Source organism: Buceros rhinoceros, unplaced genomic scaffold, assembly GCF_000710305.1.
Source record: "Buceros rhinoceros silvestris isolate BGI_N320 unplaced genomic scaffold, ASM71030v1 scaffold7135, whole genome shotgun sequence".
In the NCBI taxonomy this organism is placed as follows: Eukaryota; Metazoa; Chordata; class Aves; order Bucerotiformes; family Bucerotidae; genus Buceros; species Buceros rhinoceros.
Window position 1 is genome coordinate 1 of NW_010411088.1, and position 25141 is coordinate 25141.

At 39.7% G+C, this 25141-nt stretch overlaps 1 protein-coding gene across 1 annotated transcript in view; it reads left to right on the forward strand.

Moving 5' to 3' along the window:
- Positions 1–5120: 5120 nt before the first annotated feature.
- Positions 5121–25141, forward strand: part of WHSC1 (Wolf-Hirschhorn syndrome candidate 1) — a 59873-nt gene continuing 39852 nt past the window's right edge. The window contains exons 1-2 of the mRNA XM_010135870.1: positions 5121–5750; positions 21011–21176. Of these exons, the coding sequence (XP_010134172.1) occupies positions 5154–5750; positions 21011–21176 (763 nt within the window). The 5' untranslated portion in view covers positions 5121–5153. The remainder of the gene's footprint in view (positions 5751–21010; positions 21177–25141) is intronic.

The window sequence follows — 25141 nt, forward strand, 5'->3', positions numbered from 1 at the left end:
CCCCGCCACTTTTCTAAGACTGGTGGCAAATTGTTAGAAAGTTGTGGTGTAGTAATTTTCAGTTCTCTGTCAACTACTGCAGTAATGGTTTTGTTCATGAGAGATAACACTTTTGAATTTGCTGGATAGAGCTGGTTTGTCACAATTTTTGGCAAACATACAACGCAATTTACAGTTATACATTTTCTTCTAAAAGTAATTTCTGTTTAGGTCCTGTAGTGATTTTTCATTATTTTAATACAGGAACAGTCACGGTGTAGTGCATGATAGTGCATATGTGTCCACTCCCTGCTGATATTTTAGTGGTTTTATACAGGATGATGTGATAAGCATGCTCAAGTTTTTAAATGTGTTAGCAAGAACGTGTCGTAACTTTACTAATATCTTCAAGTATTTTGTCTCATTCTGATCTGGAAATTGGAATAACTTTGATATTAAAATTGGTGAGAGAATGGAGAAGACTTATCAGAAAGTTATCTTTACAGAAGAAAGCAGCAGGTTTTTCAGTGCCAGCTGAAAGCGTGATTTGTAGGTAATAAAAATAGCTTGTGTGAATAAAGTTCTCTCACTCTGAATTTGTACTTAGGTGTGTCATCTTCACCAGTCTCCCTCCTTCCCCTGCCCACATAATTCACCTGAGAAACGGCTTTAAGAAAACTCTTATTAGAAAAAACAGAAGTGGTGTTTAATAGTGACGCTTGTTGTGGATTCCTCACTCTGTTCACTCCCTTTGGCAGAATTGGAAGGAATGGACTACTCCATTATTTCTGACACACAGGAAAAGCATCTCTGAAATTGCAGCAGATGTGGAAGAAATGAATAATAACTATCACACAAATGATAGTGGCCTGGACAGTGAAGGAGGAATGTGACGTGCAGAGTAACTGTATTTGGCTCATGACTCCTGTCAGATGGTGGACCTTCGAGTAATTAATAACATTATTTTTAAAGTCTGCAAAATTGCCTAATGTAGAATCTGATTGGTTTGTTTGGGTTTTTTTTAAGTCTGAAAATGTGTACAAAGCTGTTGCAAGGATTGTCTGATTGTCATTGTCCTGTTAAAATATCTAGAGACGTTTCTCCTGATGAGTCAAATCTTCTTTTGCTTTCTGAAAGCTATTTGTTCACAAGCCAAAATACCATGTTTATTCAGCAGACTCCTTGACTATAATGGTTTTTTTCTCTTTGTTGATTGAAATAGTACTTGTTGGGTCACCAGACAGTCGATATGGGACGATACTAGCTTAAGCTCATTAGCTGCTACTGCTGTGTGCTGCTTTTGTCCCTTTTCTTTCCTTACCCTCCCCCTGGTTTCCTTTTCTGTAGATGGAGAGGCATCTAGAAAAAGATAAGGGATTGCTTTTGCTTCTCTGTGATATCATGGTCCAGCATGAGTGCTGTGAATTTAACTCTCAAATCTAATCATACGCTCAGCTGCTGCAGGACCTTACTCTTAGAGCTCTGATCAACCAGATCTTGTCTGTGATCTATCTCACTTCATTCATTCATGTCCTGTCTTGTAGATCTCCTTGCATTAATTCTGAGCTGACAGTACCACTTGGTTATCTGTCGATGATCATTCTTGCCTTGCCCCTTCTTTTTTGCTCTGTTGTTCTCTTCTCACAAAGAGCCTAGTCCTTTTTCTCGCTTATGGTATCGCGCTACTGTGAATTTTAGATAACAAAGGTTGTGCACAACTTAACTAGCATAAATTTTACGCATTTTCTTTCTTGAAACCCTTGTTATTCCTGTGTGTAGATTTGCTAGCTTTTCCATTTATCCAGACCCTGCAACGTTGCTTATTTCATACAAGAACTGAGATGCATAGCAATGATTTCCCTCCATTGGTTGTCCTAGAGATGGTGACTAACCTGCAAGTTGTGCTCTATGAGTCTCATCTCCCCGGTGGGACTGTATTTGCTTACATCTACTACAGCTACTTACATCTATTATCTTTGCCCACTATTCTGCCTCTGTAAGCCTCTTCAGATTTGGCTCTGTTCAATCTTTGTACAAACAAGGTCTGTTTTCCATATTCTATAAGCTCTATCTGCTGGTTCTGATAGTCTTGCTGTCTCAAATTACTGCCTTTGTCTTCATCTTTCCATTTACTCTTGCCCTGGGTGGGTACACTGACTTCCTTTCAGCAGTTGTACTCCTGCATTTGTTGTCTCGCTAGTCTCCCATGATTTCAGGGGCCTTTTTCAGTGCTTTCGGCTGGTTTTAGTGACCTGCATTAGTGAGAATCGTTAACTGAGCCATCACTCACTGACTGAAGCTATAAAATCTGCGTGCTGTCTATCTTCAGATGTATTGGGCAAGTCAAGGTAACCCCTAAACATTCAGGATCTTTCACTGCATGGGGTTACTGGTCTTCAAATTTTTGTGGTATGGAATTACTAGCTATGGTGTACCAGCTGGAAAGAGAGTAACTTGATTTCTTTTAAGTTAAATTTACTGGTCCTTGTCCAGACAAGGCCCTGAGCAGCTTGATCTGTGTTAAGCGGGAGATTGGAATAGGTGATAGAAGTCCCTTCCAGCCTAAGTTACTCTGTGATTCTGACGATTTTGAATCTCTTACTATATCACTTTTTCAATGCATCCAGCGTTTTGAGAGCAAGTCCACCAGTAACATAGTCTAATTTGATTATTCATTGCTTTTTTGAGTTGTCTTGGTCTGCAACAAGCTTGATGTCTTCCTAGCTTAAAGAAATAGGTAATGAGAATAAGAGTTATTATTAAGCAGGACAAAAAAGTACTGATAGAATTCTGGATTAAAACAGAGTTACAAAATGCAGATGTCTTGATCCAGAAATCTGGACCCTCATAAGCAGCTGCTGGAGCCATATTAAAAAATGTTTTTCAACTTAACCGTGAAGTTGATGGACAGGAGGCGGTGACATGAGGGTGGTTTGGTGCTGGTCCTCGCGTGAGAAGATTAGCAGCAGGCGGTCGGGCAGGGAAGTGGGGAGCAGGCAACCACGGGAGGGCAGCAGCAGCCGCAGGGCTGCTCACTTGGGTGATGTTCTTCACACAGAGGGAATGTAGGTGCCCAAATCCAATCTCTGTTTTGCATTCTGGTTTACTCTGTTAAGAATCCATGGGAAGGAAGTACAGATTTTGCAACAGTTCAGTGTTTTGTGTTTTTTTTAAGGAATTTTGCTGTCATCTCCATAACCGTAAGTGTTACATGTTTCGTAATGGGTTTGCCTTTTGCATAGAGATTTATAGAATTTGTCATCACTTGTTTCTTAAAATAAATATGATTTCAGTTAAATCTGCTGAATCACAGCGGAGAACATTGTCATATTATTAATTGGGTTGAGTCTGTTTCACATCCACGTTTTCAGAGGAGGTCTCGTGAAAGAACATGAGATCTCTTTCAGTTTAGTGAGTTCTTTGTTCTGTTCTGGTGGAGTTTTGCATTTCCTTTTACCTCTGACTCCTCTTCAGAAAGGTTAGTACTGTTGACTGGTTTCCACTCATCAGAGATTTTGTTGGTAATTGAGAATTCACCTGGCTGAAGAAAGATCAGAACCTTTCCTCTTGCAGATTGACTTGGAGTTCAGTATACTTGCTCTTCTTACCTAGTGTAACACCAGCTTTTTCGGGCTGGTTTCCATCTCTGAAATGAGGATGGAGAGATACACTTCTGTAGGTACCTTAGAGCAGCATGTTAGGAAGGTAAGAGCATTTGGTAAGGAGTGATGCAGTTGTGAATTTTAGATGTTCTTTTTTTCTGCATCTTTGTACATGAAAAGGTTTCATGTTGGCCAGTTGCTTTGAGTTCAGGCTTGACACCCTTAAGAAGCTCTTCCACGCTGGGGCAACACTCCGTGATAAGCAGTTGTACATTGCTGCACCTGGTGTAGAGGTAGCAAATAGTCAAGTTTCAGGAATAGGCCAGTTGTAAGCATTATAACTATGTACATTAATGAACAAGGTAGTGAGATTCAGAAGATGTTTCTTCCATAGCAACTGACAATTCAGTGGTTATTCATCATGGTTTTTACTTCACTTTTTTGGAAGCATGTGAGACTAGATTTGATGGATTTTTGATTCGATGTGACAGTTCTTGGACTTAATTCATGTATGAAATTGGTTACGTTGAGCATGGATGTGATGACTCTTGTGCTGAGCTTTCATAATATTTATGGTTGTGTGTTTCTCTATATCACGTGTACACTGAACCTCGGAATATAGAGTCTATGCGTATGAATTTTGAAAATGAAACAAACCTCTTGCCTGGTCTAGGAGCACAGAGAAGTAATTTAACGAAATTCATTTGTTACGATAGTATAATGTTGAAATGGGCAGAGTTAGCTTTTAGAACCCTTGGAAAACCTGTCTAGGGCAGATAATAGTGCAGTCCTAGCTTGTTGGATGTTTTCAAACTTCTGGACAAAAAGTGGGTGTTAGATGATGTTACTGTTGTTACTAAAAAGCTGAAACTCCGACAGTTGTTTTGACCATTTAGATGTTGCACAGTGTAGCCCCTGGCCTGAAGGATCAGCTGTTTCCTGGTGGGCTGGTGTTCATGGTGGAAGTTGCTCACCTTTTATTCACTGTTCTAGCCAGAAGGCTTTGGGATATATCTGAAGAGTGAGCTTCAGGACATGTGCTTTGATGGAAGATTGAGGGCCTGTTTGTAGAGAGAGGCAGAAGTTTGTGGTGCTGCTGTCCATGGTGAAGGTGCTACAGCAACACAGCCTGTGGGGTTTTTGTGCTGGCACGATCTCTTGGAAATAAACTCATCTGTTTTACATTGTTATTAATGATTTTATCTTAGGTATAAGTCAGACTTGTTTTAAACAGTGCAATACCTTTGAGTAATTAGTGTGGGTAAGATGCTGTAGATCGTTAAGAGATTGTTAAAATGAGGGCTGTGATTTTCCTCTTTGCTTTTTTTTTTTAAAAAAAATATTTTCCTTGGACTTCTTGTAATGCGTATAACAGATATTGAAGTTTTTTGGTTAAGAATCTTGTGAGCAATTTTTAGTAAAACTTGAACAAAGTTCAACACATTGAATGTTATATTGGTGGGGAATATCTATTGAAATACTTGGTGGCTTTTGAAATTTCTGTATTCTTAAAAATATTCTCTGTCTTTTTGTCTTAATATAGCAGTGTAAGACTGGAAACATCTGGGCTGAATGGACTTTAGCATCAAAAGAAGTTCTCAACTGCTAACTCAAAAAATTAACTACATCAAAATGAAGCAGGTACCAGAGATCCTTGGAAATACCAATGGGAAAACTCAAAATTGTGAAGTGAATCGTGAATGTTCTGTCTACTTGGGCAAAGCACAACTTTCCGCCACTCTACAAGAAGGTGTCATGCAAAAATACAACGGCCATGAGGCTCTTCCATTTATTCCAGCCGATAAATTGAAAGATCTAACCTCCCGTGTGTTTAATGGCGAGTCCGGGGCCCAGGATGCCAAGCTGCGCTTTGAACCCCAGGAAATAAAGGGCGTTGGAACACCACCCAACACTACTCCTATCAAGAATGGCTCTCCAGAGATTAAGCTGAAAATCACTAAAACCTACATGAATGGAAAGCCTCTTTTTGAATCTTCCATTTGTGGAGACAATGGTGCAGATGTGTCTCAGTCAGAGGAGAACGAACAAAAGCCAGCAAACAAGGAGAGGAGAAGCAGAAAAAGAAGCATAAAATATGACTCCTTACTCGAGCAGGGTCTTGTTGAAGCAGCATTGGTATCAAAGACGACAAGCCCCACTGAAAAGAAGGTAGTACTTTTTTTACATTCTTTCTTTTGTTAGGTTTGTTAATCATACAGAGATTTCATTTATTCATATGCTTGTCTTCATTTTGGGTATTTCAACAGGGGCTTCCCACAAACAGGTCACTTTGTACGATGTTCTCCCTCTCTCGAGAAAGGACAGATGCACTCTAGTTCTGGTCCGTGTTTCTTGTCTGGGCTGTTTCTGTATAAATATTCTGTTTCCATATAAATAAAATAAGTCTTCAGAGCAAATCAGGGGATGTGTAGTGAGGGATGCATGAAACAGAAACGTCATCCAGACATGCAGCCAAGACCTAGCCAGGATGTGCACCTGGACAAGGGAGGCCTCTAAATTTAGAGATGGCCTTGGACCATGACATATTCTGACTTCCTGATAAACAGATGTTTCAGGAAAAAATAGCTATTTCTATATTCCTGGTTCTGAATTAAAGAAAAATGTGCTTAGCTGTCAGTCAGCTGATACGGTAAGGCTCTAAGGTTTTGGCAGTTGGAATGCAGTCCTGGCCCTTATTTGTCGTCTGAAAAGAGCTGGATTTGCTTTCTATAACCTAGTGAATTATATTCATTGAAGACATCTAAATACTGGTATTAAATGTCATTAACTCTTGTGGTCAAGTTCTTTTGTCTTTTGCTTCTTTTAAACAAGGGCAGAAATGGAAATTTTACTCTTTAAAATTTGCTTTACCAAGTTGTATATAAGAATGCTGCTGGGAGCCCTTTTCCTCGTTCGTTTAGTTTTTGTTGCTGATCTCCATTAAAGGAATGTGGTTTGCAATCATTTTATCTAAGAGGAAGAAACCTACATAGCAGGGATACTTCTATGTATATTGAATTTCTCAGTGAGTAATTCAGAATAGTCTCATATAACAACGGTAAATGTTAATGAATGCTTTGGCTAGGGAACAGTCTTGGTTTTACATACCTTGAACACCAAATGTATGTTACAGTTTTCTGCCTCCTGCAGGTTTTCTAGTTGATCTTGATTTTTTATTTCTTCCAAGGTCGCACGGGCAGAGAAGAACCACGCACACAGCTGCTGTACTGCTGATAGTATTTTACCCTTATTTGCATTAAAATTACTTAATGAATTTGCAGACCTGTGTAAACCTTCTAAATATCAGAAATATTTGTCATTTATGATCTGAATGTATTATTCAGCCTAGAATGATTAATGCTGGTGTTTTCAATTATTAAAGAGTTTGTTTTCTTTAATTTTGTTTAAGGAGAATGTTTTTACACTGATTTGTTCAGACTTTCTGGAGTCACTACTCAGGGGTGAAAAGTATGGGCGCAGTCAGTAGTTGGAGTAAGTCTTTGTCTTTTTCATTGTTAGGGGGATAAATTGGACTAAAAGGTGATACGTATATTACCATCAACAACTCTAGCGTATTTGTGTGGCTTTTTTTTTTTTTTCTAGAAAGAGGAGGCAATATACCCATCTACACAGTTTATCCTGGGGCCTGTCACATTGGTTGCCAATTAAGGATAGCCTTCAATTTTTCCTGGTGAAAGATTTATTTAAGATTAAAAGAGAGGTTGGTCTGGCTTCTCTAAGTTGTCTTTTGACCAGAGATGGCCAGGAGAAAACCATGTCAACGCTGTTTCCCAGAGCGCTTGAGGCTTGATGGCAGGAGAGTGATAGGGTTGTTTGCTCCTGTGCCAAACCAGAGAGCTACCAACTCAGGACAGCCACCTCCTTGATCTCAGACTCTGCAGTATGATAACCCTGCTCTTTCCAGAGCTCTTGAAACCGAGGGTCATGCTTCTGGCTTTTCCTTTTCATGCCTACTGCACTTTAAAGAGCAAAGGGCGAAAGGAAAAGCATTTGAAAGTCACTAGATGTTGTTTTATGATGTAACTCTTTGACTGTGAAAAGTCTGGGGCTTTTCTTTCTCTCACAGGGAGGGTTTGCAGTTCTGCAGGTTTAAAATAAGGGAAGAAAAACATAATACCAGAGATCATGCTGAAGGAGATTTTTCAGATGTTTGTCCACGTGTAGACTAGTGATATACGTGTGTTCTCTGTGATCGGAACTGTCATATCTTAGTATCACACTGCTCTCTGATTTCAGGCCCCTGCTCTAGCTGTTCCTTCATTGCCAACATCCAAAGCCTTAACTTTGGTGCATCGTGCTGTGGTTTTGTATAGCTAATTGTGGCTGCAAAGTAGAAGTTAGAGAAATATCCTTAGAGTAAAAGCTGATTAATTTTGCGCTTAGATATCTTTTTATTGTAGGTTACAAGTTAATGTAGAACCTGTTTGTCTGGTTTTATTTCTGGGCTGTTTTCTCCCTCAGTTTCTCCTTGTCCAAGCTTTTACTCCTTTGATTTAGCAAAAATCTCCATGGTTCAAGGGCTGCCTTTTGTGTAAGGTAATGAATGATATCCCTGTTTGATGGACATAGCAGATTACGATCTTGATGAGGTGAGAGGCCTATCATTTAACAAATGTCCCAGTACCAGGCTGTTGGATTTTCTTCTCGCTGGGGCATTTTTTGCTAACAAAAAGGAAGGCTGTTTAAAACTTTATCTGCCAGTCAGTTTTCAGTTGGGAGTAAATGTGATCTGCCCAGCTCTGGAGGGAGTTGAGATTCCTGTTGATAACCACTACGTTTTCCAGGCTGTACCGCTTTCACTTTCCCAAGGTAAAGGAGAGGAAGTGAGACAAGCCGTGGCTCCCTCCTCCCTCCCCTCCTGCCTTTCACCCTTCTTCACCCCCACCCTCCGTATCTCTCCACCTGAGGACTTTACAATCCAGGCCTCTTCTGATAAGCCCTGGTTAGCAACTTCTATGCCAAGGCACTGCGCTGATAGGGGTCTGACACCACCTCCAAACACCCTGTGTAACTGGTGGTAGGTGTCACGTGTTAGGTGTCTGAATGACCGCCAAGCCCATCAACTCCGGTGGCTGTCCCCTGGCTAGCGCAGCTCAGGAGAGTGGCAGAAGGCTTCAGTGCCAGATTTCATGGCGGCTGCTTTTTTAGTCTTTGCTTTTTGTCAGCTCTTGCAACAGTACCAGGCAGGAATGAGGACCTGGCTAGGTTTTTCTCACTCACTGCTTTTGTTAGAAGTGAAACAATCCTGTCTGGAGGAGAATGGCAGAGGTTTACTTCAGCTGCTAATTCAAGTCCAATCCCTGGAGCAATCCCGACCTTTTGTACAGGAGAGAGAGAGAGTACCTCTATCTGCAGCTCTCCTACTGGTGGTCCCAAAGTAAGTCTGTGCTCTCTAACCCTAAGAACAGCATAGTAGGTGATACTGGTGTATTTGAGCTTGTTCTGCGTGAGCTGGTTCAGGCCTGCAAGTGGCAGTTTGCCCTTTTGGCACGGCATCCTGGCGTGACTTCCTAGCATGGGTGCAGTAGCTCAGAAAAGTAGCAGTGCTGTGTCCAGAACAAACCTGGAAGTCCACACGCTGCTATACTTGCTAGTTTAGGGATTCTAGCTGTGTAAGATGTACATGACCCAAAAGCTGTACCTTCCACGTACCTTCCTATCCAGTTTTCTTGTAGCCCTTTTTTAGTATTATACCAGCAACTTGGAAGGTTGTTACTCTTTCTGCTTGGCACAATTCGTAATGACTTTGTGGCAGCTACATGGGGGGCAATTGCAAATTACTGGAGAAATTCCACTGGTCTTTGTAATATGTTTATGTTGCTGTTTCATCTTCACAGAGAAAAACCGTCCTGGCCAACTCTGTTATATCACATACGTACGTAATGCTAACAGTGCCCTTCCTAGGGAACGGGAAAGATTCAGACAACCAGTAAGCGTAGAACAGAAGCGGTTCTGTGTTTTTATGCTTCTGTGCTAACTAACTACAGGAAAATCACCACTGAAGGTGGTGATGTGGCTCTGATGCTTGTATCTGATTAGTAGAGATGAGCAGAAATCAACAGGTTCCCTCTGATTGGAGAGCTGTGCTCATCAAATGTTTGGCTATCCTGTTATAGATGTTACAGCCAGATCCTGGGGTGACTTGTTTTGTTTTAATTTCAAAAAAAGTTACAAGGAAAAATAAAGTCAAATAAAAGTGTCTTTTCAGAAGGAGGACCTGCTAGACTGTTTTTCATCATCAGTTATTAGGAATTCCTGGTCAAGTAGGATTACTGAACTTGCCATAAAATGTGCAGCTAAACTACCATGAGAGTCAGGATCTGTAGCTGTAGGTAGAATGAACTCAATTACTTTTTCTTTTTTAATAGGCTGCTCTTGAGGTTTCAGATCCCGTCTTCAGGTGAGTGATGACACAGGCTGTCTGGCTGATGTCATCAGAATCCCAAAGGAGTAGGAGTAACCCTGAAAATCTCTTCTGGGTGATCCCTTAAGGAACCGGAGAAATAGCTTCTTAACCTTTTTTGGAAGAGTTCCCGAGCTACTGTTTTGCATTAGCCATTAGTAAAGGATTGTGTTTAGCTATGTCTTGAAAACTTGTTTGTGCTAAGCAGCTCACAATGTGCAGCAATAATAGTTACTTTGGAACTTTAAATCGTTGGTTCTTAACACCTCATTGGAGAAGTATATTAAATAGCTACTTGTAGGTTAAGGAGCACGAAAAGCAGATAGCATCAAGAGTACACCGGTTTGGGGGGACGTTAGCAGCTATGAGTATCGTCAGAGCGGCTACAAAATTAATCACAGAAAGCTTAATTGTTTGTTGGAGGCTCTCCATAGCAGACATCCTGTTCTTGTATGTAAAAGTGGCTGAATTACGTACACTTTCTGCGTAAAACTGTCATCTCAATGTGTAATATGTAAATACCTTATTTATTCTGTCTTCATAAACACATTGGTGGAAGAACCCAAATCAAATGTGAAATACCCTCTTGCAATGATGACAAAACCGCTATATAAGAATAGCTCTACCAAGCTGGATCAGGGAGCCATTTAATTCAGCACCTCACCTCGGGGATGAGGTTCAGCGGAGGATGCATAATGGCAAATCATGGAGTGATGCTCTTTTTGGATACACTGAGCCTCCAGCAGATTGTGACTCAGAGGTTTCTGGAGCTGGTGACTTTGTATTTAATAGCTGTAGATGGCTAAATTAATGGAATTCGGTTTCTTTTTGAGCCAGCATGAACTTTTTGCATCCATGACATTAAGTAGCAGAGCAGTGGATCAGCTCTTTTTCCTTTTTAATTTGCCACCTACTTGTTTCACTTGATTATCATAATACTGGAAGTAGGGATCATGGACAAATTTCACTGTTACTGATAGTTTTACAGATTTCTCACAGACTTGCTCAATTTTTAATTTCAGCATGAAGAGTCCTAGTGCATTGTCCCACATATAAGCGCCATTCCAGAATGTTACTTCTTGTTATCATCCATTTTCGGAACTGTGATGCCCTTTGGGTTCTGCTCTCTTTTTCTTTTTTTTTTTTTTTTTTTTTTTTTTTTTTTTTTTTTTTTTTTTTTTGAGAACTAGGGACCAGAACAGTACAGGACGTTTAAGGTGCAGATGTCTTGTGGCTGCTCACAGTGGCATGTAAATGATTTTCTATATTGTTCTCAATTCCATTATTTTTCGTTATAAATAATACCTAACATTTAGTTTATTCTTGACTGCTTCTGAACACTGAGCCAGTTTTCTGTGGAAAAGAGCTGACCAGATGTAATCTAACTTGAAGTCAAAGAATGTCAGTGACTGTTGCATTGTTTCATACTCATCTTTAGTTTGGGCATTCCAGGACTTCTTACTTATTTTATTTTGGTTCTTTGGGCACTATAGTAGACAGACCGTCTTCTGGAAGAACTATCTTCCTTTTATTCCTCGAGAGCAGATTGTGTGCTGTAACACACTTGAGAGGTTAATTATGATTTTGGGGTTGGTTATTTTTTAAGGTGACCAGACTCATTCTTAGTTCTTGCACTGGCAGTGTCACGATTTAAATGAGTATTGTCATCTCGGCATCTTCTCTTTACGTTGTATTGACCATTGCTGGTCGGTGGGGCAAGGAATTTGTTCATTTTCACTGCTTTTCTGCCCAAGAAATGGTGAAGCCTTTCTCTTGCTCTGCTCAGTGTTCTGCTTAACCAGGATAATGCATGTCTAACTTGCAATTTAGCTGAGAGCTACATCTACAGTTCAGGGTTACTTGAACGTTACTTGGATGGATTTACAGGCAGATTTTTGGGAAACTTCAGTGATCTGTAGCAGATGTCATTTCTGGCCCTTAAAGCCCCCTTTTTTCAAGAAGGAGAGATGCTTTGTAGTAACGCTTAGGCAAAGTAGTGAAAGCAAAATACTTTGATCTGTCTTGGAACAGTGGTATCAGTCTCCATTTCAAGTTTCCTTAACCTGGAGTGGTTTTCATGTAGCGCGCATGAACTCTGGCACGTCCAAAAGAGGTCTTTGTTCACAGACACTGATTTTATGTCTATTACATGTTTCATTATCCTCCTATTATAAATGAGTAGGTCCAAGCAGGCTAACATTTATATTTCTGCTTTTTGCGAATACCCAAAGTACCTACAGTACTTCTCTTATGTGTTGTAAAATGGGCAGTAGCTAAAAGTGCAAGTTGTCAGTCATAAGGAATTAATTCCCTTCTGAGAAAGACGGTTCTTAAAACTGCTGTACTTTGGAAGCCCAGTGTGTGAGGGAGAACTGGCTCTTGACCGACTGTTGTTAAACAAACCCTGCTGCACTGGTATGAAGAAAAGAATCGAATCTGTGGCCCCATAGCAGCAACCAGTGCTAGAAAAGCTTGGATTTGTTTCTTTGTTGTTGTTTTGTTTGTTTGGGTAAATAAAAGTCAATGTGAGTGTATGTTGAGGATGCTTGTGATGAACTAAAATAATTTGGGATCGTAGTCCTTGTGGAATTGAAAGTTCTAGATCACGTCCTTCATGATGAATTGCTGCAATGACCACCCTGTTTTAGTGTTCATATGGGGTTGGGACGTTTCTGGTTAGCGTTTCCCAGGTTTTCTGTACATCTTTATTGCTGAAAATAAGGAATGCGTTGGGAATATGCGTTAGCAATGCCAAATCAAGGTAGTGTCTGTTTAGGTTCTTTTGGTTTTTTGCCCACACTTGCCCCTAGACTGATTAACACTGATGGTCTTTCTTGCATTTCATCTCCAGAAGAGGAGAACCTACTAGTATATGTAACAACACAAGCTGGACGGACAGCTCTTGTGCCTACTTTTAGGTGTGGGGATTCATTCTGAAGGTCCAGTCTCAAAGGGAAAGTACTCCTTGGACTATGTCTGATTGTCAGTTAACTAACAGAGCCACTCTATGCCAAATTGACATTTGTGCTGTTTATGCCTAGAGAACTTATTTCAGAAGTGTTCTTGTTGCAAAAAAAAAAAAAAAGTAGAGGTAAGTACTTGCCCTCACCACATTTGTGCTGTTTATGCCTAGAGAACTTATTTCAGAAGTGTTCTTTTTGCAAAAAAAAAAAAAAGTAGAGGTAAGTACTTGCCCTCACCAGAAAAGAGTGTTCTGTAAATGTAGTAGCCTGTTGGCAGTATTTTCTGAGCTTGGGTTTTCCTGGTTTCTACCAAGGATATTAGGGTTCAGAACATCTAGCTGAGCTAACTTGGATGTTTGTGAGCTACCAAAGGGAGGATATTTGCTAAGAAAGTGTTTTGGGAAAACTCTTTCCTACTGAACTCTGTAAGGATGTAGGAGAGTGCTAAGGGTAAGGCTCTGATACCGATTCTGATCTTGAACATGTGTAAAACCGTTGTACGTGCAGATAACAAAATACAGATGGATACGGCATTCTGAAAATCTGTAGGTATGCTGAGATGGTTTAGCTTTCGTTCTGTCATCCTGTGTGAGATTCATAGTGAAATTATTCAGAAATAACTGTTTCCCATGCCAGATTTCCTCATGGCTCTACAGTTACGCTTTTCCAGACTTCTGTGGCATCTCATATTCCCACTGTCTTACATACCTAGGTACCGCATCCAAATTTAAACTTCTGTGGATGGGGGAAGGTTAGAGAAGTTGCATGTAGGCAAAAATCTTTTTCTAATACTCGTTATAAAAGAATGTTTCATTCAAGCCTTGCCTTAAATTTCCGAAACATGGCACCTTTCACCAGTAAGCCAGTAACTTATAATTTAAGAGGTCATCTAAATGTAAATGCAGAAACTCAGTAAAGCAACTGAAAGAAACTGCTCTCCACATTTTTAAGAACGATCGGGGCCTGGGAAGCGTTCCAGAGCTTCCATCTTAGTGGATCTATCTGTGAATGATTGAATCTGTTTCTCTTCAACTCTTTACTCTGAAAAAAGGGTTGTATCCTAGTTACTAAAATAATGTGTGAAGTTTATTTCTAAAATACTTGCTCATATGATGTTTGTGTAAAGCAAGTTTGCTGGTTTGGATAGACAGATTTGTTTTTAAATGTAAAAGCATCTTAAAAAAATTTCTTATCTTCTGGAGACTTGCTAATGAGGGAACCCAAGCCAGCAAAAAGAATTGAAATGTAACCCGCAGTTTAGTGGTTGATTTGACTTTTATCAGTTTTAAAATCCATAATCTACGTTACGAATTCCTGTCTAAACTTAAATGGATTTTTATTGCCTTCTGCTTGCTTCGCCTCTTGGAGAGTAGGGTCCTGCGTGGTGATGCTCAACATTCTGTCCATGAACTGCTTTAGATGAGTTTGTGAAAAGAAATGGAGAAAATAAACCTATTGTCACAAAACTTATATGTGGTTTCAAAGAGCTTCAGCCACACATAAAAGTTTTCAAGGGATCTGCCAGTAGAGAATGATTTTCTTTCTCCCCAGTCTTTTCTGTTCTCTTGTTTTATGGCTTTACCATCTAAGCACACTGAAGAAAAATAAATAAATCCTGGTTGTGGCAGGAAGATTCAAACTTAGTGTCTTCTGCAAATGTGTCTTCACACACCATGTTTGACCCCTTTTTAATAACAGAAGGAAGTAAGTGGGTAGTAATAGCAGAAAAGGTAACTTGAAGAAGTATGTTTAATGTAATTACTCTCAAAATTGGATTTAGAAGGGTTTAGATAAATCTCTGGCTTGGTATAAAACAATTAGAAATCTGAAAAACTAATAATCCAGGCCTCAGTATAGTTTGTTCATTTTTTTTGTTTGTTTTCATCTGGACTTTTCAGGTCCTTTTCCCCCTGGTCTTTACCTTGCTGCACAACAGATTGCCAGTTTTACAAGGATGTTGCAGATGTAATTGTGCAGAGGCTGATGCAAAGGTGTTTTGAGGGCTGCAGTCTTTAGATGCTCTACTGAAGTGCCCATTCTGTTTTACTGAAGATGGACCAGAAAACTCTGATGTCAACTCATTGCTTCTTTAGTCGCGTTTCCTCCTTCTTCTCCATTTTGTGGTAATAATTCAGTGTTTTCTCTTAATCTTCTTATGAGAGTCTGTTTCACTCTTTAGTCTTCTGCCTGAACCATTCGCTAGGCAGTGGTTTGGTCCATTAGATAATAGAATATAACAAGACAAAGTGGAAAAAACATTTTTGTTCTTAATATGTTCAGCTCCTTATTCTTAATATATTCAATTACTGGTGGTCTACTATCTGAATATACTCCCCCACATCTCAGAAGGTGGCATCTATTTGGATCAACATAGGGCCTGTAGGACTAGTCCTTCTGGGATAAACAGATTTACTGTAACCTGTGAATTACAATCTTAAAAAAAAACCCAAACCCAAACGACTAAGGCAGTTACATTTGTGAAGGTACTGTATTTTTGTAGACAATCATTTAGAATGAGCACTGGCTATTTCTTAAGATTTAAGTTGCCACCCTTTTAATTTGAGGCCATAGTGTATATCAAGGTGTTTGTAATTTTTAATTTTTAAGTGGTTTGACTTCATGAGGTTTCTGTCCTCAGTCACAGAATGAGAAGTCGTTTGTCTGTCCTGAATGACAGGGCATCACTCATTGGGGAAATAGCTGCATCCCTCCATTCCCGTGCCTGAAGACTGAACAGTCATTTGTCTTCTGTCAAATGAAACTCTTGAATTTTTCAGGAAGACAGATCTTTCTTAAGAACATAATTGGGATGGTGATTTTCCAAGGAAGAGACACATGGGATCATTGTCCTATCATCATGTCCTGGCTCGTTTGTTTGCTTTTTTGTAGTGTCCTTAATCCCTGGTGAATTCAGTGACCGAACAACATTACAAAATGGGTTTTTTTGTTCTGTTGCTCCATTTTTTCTCCAGACAAACCTACCTACCACTTCTCCTGAACCTCTGAAAGGAATGAAGTTTGTTCTATGACTTCCTTAGTTCACTCTCTTTCCTGACAGATGGACAAGAGAAGACAAAACATAGTACTTTTACTTTTATTACACAAGTGCATGATAAAAAACAGGAGTATTAGTGGATGAAACAGCACAAGTAAATAGCAGGACCTGAAGAAATGTGGGTTTGGTCAGCAGGCAGTGTTCTCTCTTCTGCAGTAAAGAAGCGCGTTTGTGTGTGCTACTCTGATTCAGAGTACATTTTAGTTGCATATATGCTGTTCAGGGACCTTGATTGTTTTAGTTCCTTTGTAGTAGATTGGTTTTTTTCTGGAGTGAAAGCACACCTCCGGCATGTGCAGCACGGCCTTCAGTTACAGTGCGGTCTGGTGGAAGTGCTTTGACAAAGAGTAGAACTGAATTGGAAATGAAAACAGAAGGGGAAATAACAGATGTCTGGAAGTTGTTCAGCATGTACTTTCCTGTTAGGTTACACGGAGGAGAGCATTTGCTGTCTTCACTTAACTGCTCTCTTTCGGGGTTTTTTTTTGTCCAGTATTAAATTCTGGTGGTGTTTTCTTCACCAGTTCTCAACATTGTTCTTTGTATAATGCCTTTTTGAAAATTTACAGCTAGAAGAAGGGTTTTTTAAATTATTGCTATAGCTTTCCAAGTTTGCATAGTGCAATAGCAGCTTAAGTCTGTTATAATTCCTTGCACATGTATGAACACGTAGATATATACCCCAAACGGACAGTGACGATATTGGTACCTCTGCTCTACCACTGATTGCTTTAGAACAGCTGAAGTTACCTCAGTCTGACACCACCTGGAATTGCCTTTGTCCCTTGTTTACTAAACACTCATCATGGTGTTTTCATAACAGAGTCTACAAACAAACCTAAACCTCTCAGTAAAGATGCTGCCCTTAAAGGCATTTTCCTTTGGTCATTTTAAGATAGTTTTAAGCATTCAAATTATCCATCACTCCTGGTGTGCTCTTGTCTCATCGTATTCACTAGTCAGACCAGAACTAAATGGAAACTAATTGAATCAGTTTGATCAGGTGTAGGCAGAGTTAATCAAGTACCAATGTTTTCTGTGGCCAAGCCACTTCATTGGGCTGTTGGAATGCTGACAGCAGTGTCATGAATTCTTGTCGATCTGCCTGTCGCTCGTTGTGTATGAAAGTGCTGGGAGAAATGACAAGCAAATCTGTGAAATGTTAAATTTTCTTTACTTTTTGGATCCTTCTCAGCCTATTGCAGCTGCTGGCCCAGATGAGTTTTTAAGGATGCTGATGCTCTTCAAGGAATAATTTCCCACAGAAAAACACAGTTGCAATAAGGGAATTACTCCATTCCACAATCCATGCTCCCCTGGACAAAATAAGCTGCTAGATGAATTTTAAGTTTATCAGAGCATGTGTTTCATTAGGATGCTAATCCAGAATGGCAGGAGTTTGGTGTCTGCTGTACTGAGTAGTGCAGAGCCTGTCAAATGACCTGTGTATGCAGGGATTGGACTGGTCTGTGTGGGCATCATCTCCTGCTCACCCAGGCTTTGATTGCCCATTTCTGTAACTTCTCTGCAGTCTAGTGTTTGACGGGGGAGTGTGTAAGGGGGTGGAAACCCCAGAATTCCTTCCCAAAGTAGAAGAGAAATACAATCACAAGCTGTTTCCCTCTTCTGTTCAGCAGAACTGGCTAAGGTGTTCAAGGTGGTGGTTATTTCAGAGGCTGCAGGGCTTGCCTATAATTAAGGAAGGAGAGGGAGGGGAAGTTCTGTGACTAAATGTGTATCTGTTTCTGTCAAAACTGCAGTGCAAAGTAATGGGATGGGACATGTGCAGAGCAGTCCAGACTGACTTGGGAATGACAGCAAGCAAAGACTGTTCTGTGCTCCTCTGCAGCACAGAATGCCTGGCAGGCTTTACTTCATTGACATTTATGGGATCTAAATAGAAGTTAGAACAATTTCAAGAAATAAAAAGTCATCAAAAAAATACAAGAGTCAAAAAACGGGGGGAAGGTATTTTAAAATAGTTTAATTTTATATGACCTGTCTGCTTTACAGTTGTGCTCTGAACCAGGAGTCACCCATCTTAATATGCTTGCCTAAGTGTCATCACGGAAAGAATTGGTCGGGTGTTCAGGAGGAGGTAGTCCCTGTTTTCTGGTGCATTCACCCAGACCACCAAAGCGTGCTTCCAGTCCTGTCTCTCCATCTTCCACGGGTGCACAGTCAGACACCCTGTTCTCTCTGACCGCAGATTGTTAGGAAACAAAATCTGCCTAAACAGCAACTGCTGTTTTCTTCTGGAGGAAAAGAAATCTGCAAGCCAAATTCTGTTTTTTCTGTATCACTTTGTAAGTTGGGTGGTAATTTCCTATTGTTAAAAATTGCAGAGTACAAGTGTCTCGTAAAGAAGATCCAGCTGTCATCTTATAAGGACTAGATGCCATCAGGGCGGCAAATTTGTTTAGAAATGCTCTCTCCCTCCCACCTCAGTCCATCTCATCCCATCCCACCCCTGACTGACAAACCCAACCCACATTCTGAAGTAAAATCTATGCGTATGACTGTCTTCCCGTGTCTAGCGTTTTGCGATGTTTTTAAACAATGTAAGTACTTAAGCTGGCAGTTTACAAAAATCTTTTTGAGAGGAAATGCTGAAGAGACTGTTGATGTCCTACAGCTGCTTGTCTTAGAAGTACGTGCCAGGAATTTCACCTCGCTGTTCACTGTTGAGTTACCTATTAAATAGATCAGAGTAATTCCCAAAATGAGAAAATCAAACTAAACCAGAATGATCTGGGAAAGGAAGGTGGATGTGAGCAAGTTCATAGTGATATTTTCGAGAGGTTTTTAAATAACCTCATAGGAAAACTCTTAAAAAATCATGTGTATAGAATTCTATGCTGTATTTTGCCATTCTTTTAAGGTATGGATGTTTTATCAATAAAAGATAGCAAATGCAGAAAGCATTGCATGGATAAACCTCGCAGGTTTTCTCAGAGCCTGTAATTTTCAATATTTTTTTTTATCATGATACAGTAAAAGAATACTGAGCTTTTTAAAATTTGTGAAGTGCTTGTAGATAAATTGAAATGTGATTCCTGCCTCCCCACCCCGTACTGCCATCCCTTTTAGATGACGCTACAGTAAGCAGCACTGCTAGAGACTTTACTTTATCCCAGCCAGCTCCCTCTCAGGCTGTAGTCATCAATCTTTGCAGCTTAGTTGCACTTTCTTAGTACTCCTAAATTAAAAATGAGATTCAGAATCCTGAGTCACTTTTACATTTCTGAAAAATTAACTCATGGAAAAATCTTTTCATCCCACCTAGTTAATTTAAATGCTGAAGGTGGTTTGTGTGTGTTAGGGTTAATGCTTTTCTGGGTCTGTTCTTGGCATATGTATTTCTTAATTTTTAGCCTTTAAGCATAAGTTTTCATGTCAGTTAAGCAGCTAGTTTAGCAGCTAGAAGGGGCATTTGAGTTTTCACATCTGCTTGGAACTGTTTAGGTCTGTTGAGAGTGCTGAGCTTGGGGCAAGCTCAGCAGGACGGTGTTTCTTACAGAACCCTTAGAGAGCCAAAAACCTTGAGATGTGGGAACATGGCTCTAGCTGGAGGCCCGAGAACCAAGTCTGAATCCATCAGAAAAGCTGAATCACTGGATGAGTAACTGTCCCTGACAATCAGATGACATAGCACCCTGTGTGTTTACCAGCCCTAGCTTTACAAGCTTTGAGGAAGGGCCTATCTCAGTACGATAAGCTTTAGGTTTTTTGATCAGATGTACCTTCGCGTTTGATTTGCAAAATAACCTCTATGCTCTGCAGCACATCCACAATTTTTGTTGTTCGTGTTTGGAATACAATGTGTAATTAGTTATGGTAGTATTCTCTGGATTTAAAAATCTGTACAAGCTGACCTGATCTACTCTGCTCTGAGTCAACGTAGTGCTCCAAATACTTGTTTCCGCATTCTGGATTTCTGGTTTCTTAACAATGTTCTTTCTTTCCTCTTGTCACGTTTAATTAATTAAAATGGAATTTTGCTCCAGCTCTTAACGTTAAATCCACCGAAAGCCTGAAGCTCTGGTCTGCCTTCTGTATGTTGAACTGGTGCTACACAAAATGCAGATGAAACATGTTGCACATAAATTTAGTAATAGAGAAACAAAAAAGCAAATTAAAACCATGATGTTATTTTTTTAATAGATAATCTGTTATGAGACACATTCTATACTTCTTACATCGGGAGTTAGTGCTTACCTGGATAAAGGTGTTCACTACTTATATCAAATAGAACAAATGAAGCCAAGGCAACAAAATGTGATTACCTTTGTGAAATGATTTTTGGTTGGTAAATAAACCCCTGTGTCGCTGAACTCTGTTATGGTGCAGTAAAAATGTGTGTCTGTCATAGGGCAGCACGAAACTCCCTTGTAGATCAGTCTATCCCTTGAAGTGGAAATGGGTCTGTAATTGTTTTCCGGTAGCTAAAATAGCTTTAGAGCACCAGCTGAGCACTCGCAAACTTTGACTGCTAGAAAAGGAACAGGAGAAAAAATCTTCCAGAAGGGTGTGGGGAAGGATTCATGTCACAAATTCTCTGTATGTAGAAAAACAGCTGAAAGATGCAGAGTTTGGGTTTTTTTAATTGGTTATTTGTGTAGTTTCTTTTCAAAGATAAAGACAGTGTTTCAGTCTGTTTTAATTTTGGCTTTTTAAAAATTTTTTATTTTTTTAAATCTAAGAACTTAAAATATTTTTGCTGTGAGAGAACATGAATTATGACTTAAAGTTTTTATTACACATGAAATATATTTATTGTTTGATAGCCAACATGATAACTCTTTATTCTGGTGAACTGTTTCTTATTTACCTCCTTCCTTTACCACTCTGTGTTTTTTACATATAATGAGAGCGTTTAAATAGAAGACGGTCTGTAGTTTGTTGTTTATTTTTGAGTGCTGTTTAGTAATCCTAGTGCATATCTGAGGAAATAGGATGATGGTTTGGTTTTTTTCTGTCTTTTAAGGCTCCTGCTAAGAGAGATCCAGCTCACAGTACTGTCAAAGAAGACAAAGTCCATCTGTTGAAGTACAATATAGGAGATCTAGTGTGGTCAAAAGTGTCTGGTTTTCCTTGGTGGCCATGTATGGTTTCTGCTGATCCTGTTCTCCATTCCTACACTAAACTAAAAGGTATGTCAGTGATGCTACAAACATCCAGATTTCTTCAGGTATACATAACCATTGTTTTGGGAAAATTCTGTTCTTTATTTTATGTATTCAGTTGTATCAGTAACTGAATCAGCTCCTTGTTGTCAAGAGGAATGTTAAAATCAAGTAAACACTACTCTTGAGCGTATGGTAGACGGAGCTTTTTATCTGTTGTGTCTTTTAACTCTGAACAGTGTCCAAAAGATGCCAGAATTGTGATCTATGAAACTGTGTGGAGTCTTACTAAAAACGTAGTGTGATGGTATTTTCCGTTGTTTTTATGGAGGTTCTTGGAGAAGTGATATGGGCTGAAAATTCTACTGGAAGCTAATAGGAGTCAACTACTTCTGATGATTTTAATTAATTAATTCAGGCAGCTAAATTTTCTATGATTCATGGAATCAATACTGTTATCTACAGACAACATGAGTTAATTCCAAATGCAGGGATACCAAGTGTTAATGAAATTTTTAAGCAGGAATCTGTACGATTCCTTAATCTCCTTTGCAGCTTTGTTCTCTGTTCTGATACCTGAAACTTTAGAAGCTTACCTGTGCTGGTTTTAGAATGACAAAGTAACTCAGGTTGCAAAGGACCTCTACAAGTCATATGGTCTCCAAGTCAGAACGTGTTGCTCAGAGCTTTGTCCAGTCAAATATTTAATGTCTTTGATTGGAGACTTTACAGCCTTTCTGGGCAACTTGTTCCACTGACTGGTGGCCTTTTCCCTTTACCTAGTTGAAACTTTCTTTGTTTCAACCTGTGCCCATTGCCTTTTGCATTAGCACTGTGTGAATCAGATTGATTAGATTAGGTACAGTTTGCCCTTGGAGAGTCTGTGATGGCTATTCGCAGTCACCTTGCTGTCTTCCATGTGTTTGGACATGTCTTTTAGGAGAGTTTTCCCCATAATTTTGTAGGCATTGAGAGTAAATTGATCAGCCTAGCTTGTAGTTCCCCAGATAGTTCTTGAAGATAGGTGCAATGTTTGTGATGTTTGCCTTTTTCCAGTCATTGGTTATCTGCCCTGATGGTTGGGACCTTTCAAAAATTGTAGAAGTCACCCTTGCAATCACCTGGCCAACACCTTCAGCTCCTTCTGAGGCAGCCCATCTGGTCCCATAATCTCATAGATGTCTATAAGTGCTCCCCGACTTCTTCTTAATATGCTGAGGGCAGTGCTTCCCTCTTGCAGCCTTTATCACTAGACTAAGGCTTGGGGGCAGATGTTACAGCTTAAAAAATAAACAAACCAACCCCTGAGACAGAGGAGGCATTGAATACCCCTACCTGTGTCCTTTGTCAGTCTCTTGCCCTGCGAGCATTCCTTAGCCTTCCTTTTGCTACTATTTTATTTACATAAAATCTTCCTCCTATGCATTGCATCCCTCACTAGTTTTAGCTCCAGCTGAGCACTGTAAACTATTTTTTACTATGTTTATGCCAAACTCTACTGAAAGTTTAGAAAACCTGGAAATGGAATTGCGGATTAAAGAGAAGAGAAAGAAGTTCATAGGGATATGAAACCAAAGTAGGAGCATATACCTTTGTTTTGATATTTATGCTTCTAAATAGTTTCACATCTATTATTAGATCAAGCAAAAGTGTCACCTTCCGTTGTTACGAACAGAATAAGGCATTTAGTTGTCACTGGAGATTTCAGTAACTGTGTATTTGGAAGTCTGGGAAAGGACTGTGTTAACGGTTTTGGTTTTATGTAGTTTTCAAGGGTTGCATTCGGAACTAGAAAAATGGGTTCGAATATACATCTAAAATTTGCATTGGAATTACAAATTCCCAATATGAAGGGACTGTAAACGTGTAGGATTGGAAATCAGAATAATCTTGATGATTTGGAGGGGTGGTCTGAAAAAAAGTGCAGTTCATTAGAAGTAAGTGTTGGATTTGTACAGTGGTAGATGACCAAGGGAAATGAGTGGAAAGCTGCGTTTTCTTAGAAAGAAATCTGAGAGTCATAGTAACCCATTGTAGTTTTCTCTGCAGAAACGCCAAAGTCACACTGACGTAAATTAATAGTGCTGCTTATAAAAAGCATGAAGTAGATCCTTTGCTTTTCCAGTGGCTTCAGTGGAAGTACTTTGATCATTTTGTTCTGTTTGAGCCATCTCATTTCAAGAACATACACCAAACAGAGAAGATTCTGAGGACAGCATGAACAGAAATCTAGGAGTCTGCTTGCACAGGCATACTGAAAGAACAGGGGCTGTTTAATCTGACAAGGAGGAGCTAAAGGAGAACCCAGTAACTGGCTTTAAATAAGTTACATGCAAAGAAGAAAAGACAGGAGCTCTTCTTGGTCTGGGAAGATGAGAGCTTAGTCACAATGAATATTTAGAGTACATATTAACAGGAACTTGGAAAGGATAAAGATAGTGAAGAATTGGGGTGGAATGCCTGGAGAAATGCTGTGATCTCATTCACAGGAGGATTTTAAGAACAAATTGAATGAGGATCTCTAGTACTATATCTAGATTTAATGTTGGTAGTAAACTGAATGGCTACTTGAAAACCCTTTCAAGCATTCAAACAATTGCTAGAATGGTTATTAGAGACTCCTCAGACAATTTTTTCTTGTAACAGTCTTTCGGAGTTTTGATTGGGCAGTCCCTGTGATTTTAGTCTTTGAATTATTAGGTCTATTATGAGATAAAGGGCTGGGTTTTGAGAGAAGTAAAAGCATTTATATGTTCCTAATTGAATTACTCTGCTCCTTGAAAGGAGCAAGGTTTACACTTCTTTATCAAGAATCTCTGTGATAGCTTTTTATATGAAACCATGGAAATAGATCTAGCCAAAACCAATGCCATATGTCTGTATGCAACCTGTGGAGTACTAACATCTCCACGTAGTTGGAGATGGTAACTTCCATCTCTTTGAAGTAGTATGGATGATGGTCATTTTTTATATTCTCTCTGGAGTTGCCTTTTCCTTCAGGAGGTTTGACTAGGTCTGGGCAGCTGTCATTAGTGATAAACACAGGCTGATGGACATATTTCCATCAGTTTGCATTTCCAGTCTTGTATTATCTTCCACCCACTGTTTACTGTTGAGGCACTATGAGAAGTTGCTTGTTCCAAACAGAAGAGTTCTTTTATCTAGGACTTGCAGAAGTACTCAGCTAGGTCTCTGTATTTGTCATTTCTGGGATCAACAGTGTTTATAAACAATCTGAATTTCTGGATGCTAATACTTGATCTTATCGATCCAGCTGGTTAGGCTTGAGAAAAGTTTGTAACTTCCAACCTGGGTGATGTATCCTTTCGCGTAAGAAGGCCCATACTGAGGCAGGCTAAAGCTCCATCTGCTTAAATGTCCTGTCTCTGACTGTGGTCAATCACAGGTGCTAGGATACAGAAAAGACAACTAATAGTGGTGGATCCTCAAAACTCTCTCCCAAACCTTCAAAAACTAGTGGTTCCAGGACTCCATGAGCCAAAACTTTGTATGTAATAACCCTTAATAGTTTCCAGGAGCATTGGTAGGAATTTGGGCCACAGAAGATAATCTGAAGATTCACAGATAGGCTCAATGATTCCAGTAGTAGGCACCATGGTTTAGACTCCTTAATTAGGCAGCTACAAGTGTCCAGCATTATATAGTAAAAGGAACAGTGTGTCTGTGTCTGCTTGGAACAGAGCTGGTGGCTGCTCTGAGGCAGATCTTTACAAGCGGTTGTAAATGTACTGTCTGCCATCTCTCTGTCTGCAGCTGGGATATCCTGGTAAAACAGAAAAATTATCCTTTATTTCATCATGGAAAGGTTAAGTCTTGGGAGCTCAGTAGTCCTTAGTTAAGCAACATTTTTTTTTATATGAGGACAAAATAATTAACTGTGCGAGAGAATTGCTCCTGACCGTGCATTACTAGAATTTGTATTAGATTACTGAGTTGGATGTGTGATGAATACAGTCCCAAGACCTTTCCCT